Source organism: Sceloporus undulatus, chromosome 1, assembly GCF_019175285.1.
Source record: "Sceloporus undulatus isolate JIND9_A2432 ecotype Alabama chromosome 1, SceUnd_v1.1, whole genome shotgun sequence".
Taxonomy (NCBI): Eukaryota; Metazoa; Chordata; class Lepidosauria; order Squamata; family Phrynosomatidae; genus Sceloporus; species Sceloporus undulatus.
Window position 1 is genome coordinate 363382461 of NC_056522.1, and position 6137 is coordinate 363388597.

The 6137-nt window shown below is 38.8% G+C and overlaps 2 protein-coding genes across 2 annotated transcripts in view; both read left to right on the top strand.

The window, feature by feature from the left end:
* Positions 1–6137, top strand: part of LOC121934963 (cytochrome c oxidase assembly factor 8) — a 723331-nt gene that overhangs the window by 32524 nt on the left and 684670 nt on the right. The gene's annotated exons all lie outside the window — the stretch shown is intronic.
* The window catches only part of EXOC3L4 (exocyst complex component 3 like 4), a 75626-nt gene that overhangs the window by 6746 nt on the left and 62743 nt on the right, over positions 1–6137 (top strand). Inside the window, 1 exon segment of the mRNA XM_042446538.1 lies at positions 4804–6137. This exon segment is cut by the window's right edge and continues 5 nt beyond it. Within this exon segment, the coding sequence (XP_042302472.1) occupies positions 4804–6137 (1334 nt within the window).

Sequence of the window (6137 nt, forward strand, 5' to 3'; positions counted from 1 at the left end):
TATGTATATATGGATGTATTTTAACCTGTTGTACGCTGCTTTGATTGCCTGGCAAAAAGCGGGATAGAAATAAAAAAATTATTTATTTATTATTTACACTATGGTGGCTTTCTGAGATATTTTCCCAATAAGCAGCAGTCTAAGGTAGGATGTGAACAGGAGATTACATGGGAACCAGCACTTTGCTGTCACCTCCCAGTATCATGTGCCTGAATCACCACCCATTTTGCCTCCTGGGAATGCTGGCCCTGTTAGATAAAGAGTAATCCCCTTGTAGGTGATTCAGTAGGTGATTGTTGACTTTAAATAAATACCCTGAGGGCACATTGCTATACTTTTGGGCAAAGGAGTTTGGAGGCTTCCTTCTTCTACCTTAAGTAAATCATTAATGATAATAATACCTGGAATTTCCCGCAGCTGGACCTTTGCACTCTAGCTATTTATTTCAGTTGCAAGAGAAAGTGAAATCTGAACATTTTGGTCTTTTGCCCTCATTCAACGTTGGCTCTGGTACACTTCTCAAAATCTTTGGTCACTTTTTTGTAAAGAGAAGAAGGGATTGGAGCCTTCTGTCCCTACAGAGGAGGCGTGAGAGTTCGGGAAACTGCCAGTTAGAGCCAGGTGAGTGTCTCCAAGAAGCTGGGCTCTCTGAAACTTGATCTAAAATCACAAAATGATATTTATTTGATTCCAAACTCTCTTTGAAACTAACAGTGCCATTGGAAGGCATTGAGAAAAGGAGTTGTCATTATAGCCCCTGGTTACATTAGGGTCACCAGCCAGTTTTTCCAGTATTACACAAGAGTTATTTAGCACCTTTTTATTGTACATCACAGTTTTTCTCATGGTGTGCAATGCCAGCGAGATGCCACCCAGGTAGAGCTCCACTTTCTGACCCAAACAGACACTAACTGGGTATGGGGGAGCATCTGGAGACCTTCCACCAGAATGACACCCATCTGGCAGGCATTGCACTGCAGGATCTCTGCGTAAGCAGGCTAGTGGAAATTTACTCTAAGACTGAGAAGGGCAACTATGAAAGAACTGGACAATATCCTTAAATGCAAAGCTATAACTCTGAACACTAAGGTGAGGATCATCTAAGCCATTGTTCTCCCTATCACAATGTCCACATGTGAGAGCTCAACAATGAAGAAAGCTGATAGAAAGAAAATAAGCTCATTTGAGATGTGGTGCCAGAGAAGAGTACTGAGGTTACTGTGGACAGCCAAAAAGACAAACAAAGGAGTCCTTGAACAGATCAAGCCTGGTCTCTCTCTGGAATCCAGCATGACTAAATTGAGACTGTTATATTTTGGGCATATAATGAGAAGGCATGATTCATTAGAAAAAACATTAGAAAAATCCCAACCTTGTCCCTTCCCCGTCTGATAATCTCCAATGGTGCTGGAGAATATAGAGGGCAGTAGAAAGAGCAGTCCACATGCTAGATGAATAGACTCAGTCAGGGAGACCATGGGCCTGAACCTGCAGAACCTGAACAGAGAGGTAGAGGATAGTGGTGCTTGGAGACGTCTCATTCATAGGGTCACCATGAGACAAGACGCAAGGTCAACATGAAGGCTCACCATAAGGCTGCACCTGTACTGCAGAATTAATGCAGTTTGACATTGATTCAACTGCCATAGTTCAATGCTATGGAAACAACAACAACAACAACAACAACAACAACAACAACAGTATTTATTTATAATGCCCTTTTCACCAAAGAGCAGTACATCAGAACATATACAATAATAATAATATTAACAATAATCATTTTTATTTGTATTTCCAGTCTCTCCCTGCGGATCTAGGCAGGATTACAACAGAGAATAAAATCAACAATAAAATACAAGATACAGTATTATCTAAAAGTACAATCAATAGAACGAACAACAAAACTACTCCCAATCACTAAAATGACTTAATCGTCATCTGTTTTCCATGCTATCAAAGTCAGAGGTGGGAGTGTTCTTTGAGATCAGCTATAGAAGGTCAGATGGATAGGTCTGCCAGGAGAGATCCATCTTAAGTGCCTTCTTAAAGGCTTCTAAGGTGGTAATACGATGGATCTCTTAAGGAAATATACAATGAAAAGTGAATGATAAAACACAACACTGTAAAATGCTAAAATACAAAAATAATATATAAACATGCTAAAAACAAAATCCCCACCAGTCACTACCCATCTCAGCCACCTTAGGCACACTCAGCAAGTTAATCTGGCAAAACAAATATCTTCAACCTTTTATGAAAGAATTCTGGAATTTGTAGTTTTGTAAGATATTTAGCCTTCTTTGTCAGAGACCACAACAAACAACAGAATCCCATAGCATTGAGCCATAGCAGTTAAAGCAGTGTCAAACTGCATTATTCCCACAGTGCAGATTAGACTTCAATCAGGACAGTTTTTAAAAGCCATAATTTTGCTCCTTTCCCCCACTTCCCCTTGGCACAATTTGTGACTAGAGTTTCCTGTGTTGTTTTTCTTCCTGGTGGGGCTTCTGTGCCTTTGGACATGCCAGTATTTAGCAGTAAATCTTTTCTTGACAGTGACGAATGACAGTGGAAGTTTGGAAGCTTCTCCTTTTCGATTTCTACTCTTATGGCACTGTTAAAAGCACAGGTAACCTGCCAGGAAGATGTTGAGAATCCTACTGGCAACTGGAAGATAGAGTAGTATGTAAGGTGAACAGATGGAATTACAAAAACAAACAAACAAGAGTTTTGTTAATTTTTATAAGAACCATCAATAGGCACAGGTTTGCTTAAACATTAGGAAGATCTTTTTTACTGCAAGAACTGTTCAGCACTGGGATAGATTGCTTCAGAAGGTCATAGACTCTCTGATTGCATCTACACTGCAAAATTAACGCAGTTTGACACCAGTTTAACTGCCATGGTTCAGTGTTATGGAATTCTGGGATGTGTAGATTTGTGAGATATTTAGCCTTCTCTGTTAAAGTGCTCTGATGTCACAACAAACTACAGTACAGATTGCAGGATTCCATAGGATGGAGCCATGCCAGTTAAAGCTGTGCCAAACTGCATTAACTGTGCAAAGATGGCAGAATTTTCCATCTTCTGAGGTCTTAAAAACAAAGGTTGAATGGCCATCTTTCAGAAGCGCACTAGCTGTGGCAAGCAATTTGACTAGATTGCCTTTGTAGCCCCTTCCAACCCTATGACTCTATAACCTTCTGAAACTCCTTCTGCTAAATTATTAAAAGCATGGCAGCCTTCTCTGCCTTTGTGTATATGGGTGGTCTAGCATACACTCCCTTACGAGAATCAATTGCAATGCATGTTTTGAATCTACAGACTGGTAGCCATGGCAATCCAAGCATGACTGCTTCCAGAAACTATTCAAGAAAGCAATAATAGAGTAACACCTATAGACTCTCTTTAACCCAGGCAGAGTGCACAAATGAAGGTTTGCATTATGGGTCAAACACAAGTACTGACTTGACTCAAGAGAACAGAGGAATACATGAATCTATCCTGGACTTGCCTTGACCTGTTTGATACCCTTGAAGATTTTCTATCGTCATCCCCGCTCAACAAATTGACAGAGAAGAAAATAGTCATATTGCCTGTTATTTTACTGAGTGGAGAATGAAAGTTATCATTATTTCCCTCCTTTAAGAACTATTGAGCTTCTCACTTAAAGGTCTGTTTTCTTTTTCTTTTCTTTTTTTAAAACAACAACAAAAAAAACCAAAACACAATTCATTATTATATTCTGTATCCAGGCAAAATGTGATTCCAATCACACTTAAAAGAAAGGCATGATTAATATAAAATGTAAGGATTTTTATTTTAAAATTACAACATCTGCACCATACAGCCAGCCCTCTGTATCCACGGATTTTGCATCTACAGGTTCGACCAGCCACAGCTTGGAAGTATTTTTAAAAAGTTCCAAAAAGCAAACCTTGATTTTACAGTTTTATGTGAGGAAAACCATTTTACTATGTCACTGAATATAATCGTACTTGAGCATCCATGGATATTTGCTACCCTGGAACCAAATGCTAGTGGATACCAGGGGCCTACTGTATTTTGTTAAGAAACACCTTTTGAGATAAATGTAAAAACTAATAGTTGTTTTTATGTTGGTTTTTTAAAAAAGAAATCAGTAACTCCCTATTTTTCTAATGGTATCCTATTTCTCTCCATTCTGTTTCATTCAGATAGAATAGAATAGAATAGAATAGAATAGAATTGCTGTTGTTAGCTGCCCTTGAGTCGATTCTGACTCATAGCAACCCTGTGGATGAGATATCTCCATTAATTCCTATCATTTTAAGCAGGTTTTCAAACCCATTCTCCATTGTGTCATGTTAATCAATAGCAGATTCTTTGCTTCTCGGTAATCTTTGACACAAAGTGAAGATCATGCAACTCCCCTGTGAATATGCGTCATATGCTCTGTGTCTAAATTTGGGGATACAAACACTTCCCTCCCTTTTAGCCTTTGAACCTGACAGCAAGAGATGCCCCTTGTCTTTCCAAGAAGACAACTGCATCAGTTTATTGTTCCCAATAGGATTCAACGTGTGTCTCTTTATCAAGGGATTCCCTCCCTCTTGCTTCTAAAGCTTTGTAAAAACAACAATAAAGCTACTGAGAACTATGTGGCTTTTGTCTCATCCAAGATACTCAAAATACAGTCATGGGAACAATGTATCCATGTAGCTGCCTTTTTCTTTAATTTCTTAGGTCTAGTTTCAGTTATGTGCAGCAGGTTTTTTTAATCTTTCTATGACATAATGTTTCTTTTTATTACTTTGATTTCAGTGACTACATCTGTGTTGTTGGTTGTGAAGCTGTAAATAAAATTGAAAGAAAGGTGGCCAATAGGCAGAGTTGCCCATCAGAGTCTGAATTTCCAGCAATATACCTGTGGGATAAAGATGGTGTTGATCTTCCACTGAGTTCTCCACCTTTCAATAATCATGGCACAACTGAGCTAAAAACATTAACCAGAGATCTTAAACTCCTGCTGAGCTTCTGAAAGGATACATTAACATCTGTCAAGGAGGAATCAACTGAAGCCAAGATGGATGAAAAGATGAAGAAAATAAAGGAAGCAGAAGGAAAAACGGAGTTACAGCTGGAGCCAGCATCTCCAGCAAAGTGGATAGAGAGTGAAGATGGTAATGATCTAGCCAAAAAGTATCCACCTTTTCATGAACAAGAAGAAAGTGAGTCAAATTTGTTTTCCAGGGGTATCAAACCATTGCTCAGCTTCAGGAAACATATCCGGAACTCTTTCAAAAAGGAATCAACTGAAGTGGAGACAGATGAAAATAAGACAGAAAAAAGGGAGGAAGATGAGAAAAAAGAGCTGACATCGAAACAAGAGTTTCTGAGAAAAGATATGGAGAGTGAAGACGGTAATTGTCTTGCCAAAATGTCTCCACCTTTTCATGAACAAAAAGAAAATGAGCCAAAGTTGTTTTCCAGGGGTATCAAACCTTTGCTCAGCTTTAGGAAACATACAAGGAACTCTTTCAAAGAGGAATCGACTGAAGTGGAGACAGATGAAAATAAGACAGAAAAAAGGGAGGAAGATGAGAAAAAAGAGCTGACATCGAAACAAGAGTTTCTGAGAAAAGATATGGAGAGTGAAGACGGTAATTGTCTTGCCAAAATGTCTCCACCTTTTCATGAACAAAAAGAAAATGAGCCAAAGTTGTTTTCCAGGGGTATCAAACCTTTGCTCAGCTTTAGGAAACATACAAAGAACTCTTTCAAAGAGGAATCGACTGAAGTGGAGACAGATGAAAATAAGACAGAAAAAAGGGAGGAGGATGAGAAAAAAGAGCTGTCATCAAAACAAGAGTTTCTGGGAAAAGACATGGAGAGTGAAAACGGTAATGGTCTTGCCAAAAAGTCTCTACCTGTTCATGAACAAAAAGAAAATGAGCCAAAGTTGTTTTCCAGGGGTATCGAACCATTCAAAGAGGAATCGACTGAAGTGGGGATGGATGAAAATAAGACAGAAAAAAAGGAGAATGGGAAAATAGACCTGTCATTGAAACAAGAGTTTCAATTAAAAAACATGGAGAGTGAAAATAGCAGTTGCCTTTCTACAGCTTCTCTAATCTCAAACAGTCCTGGAAACAATG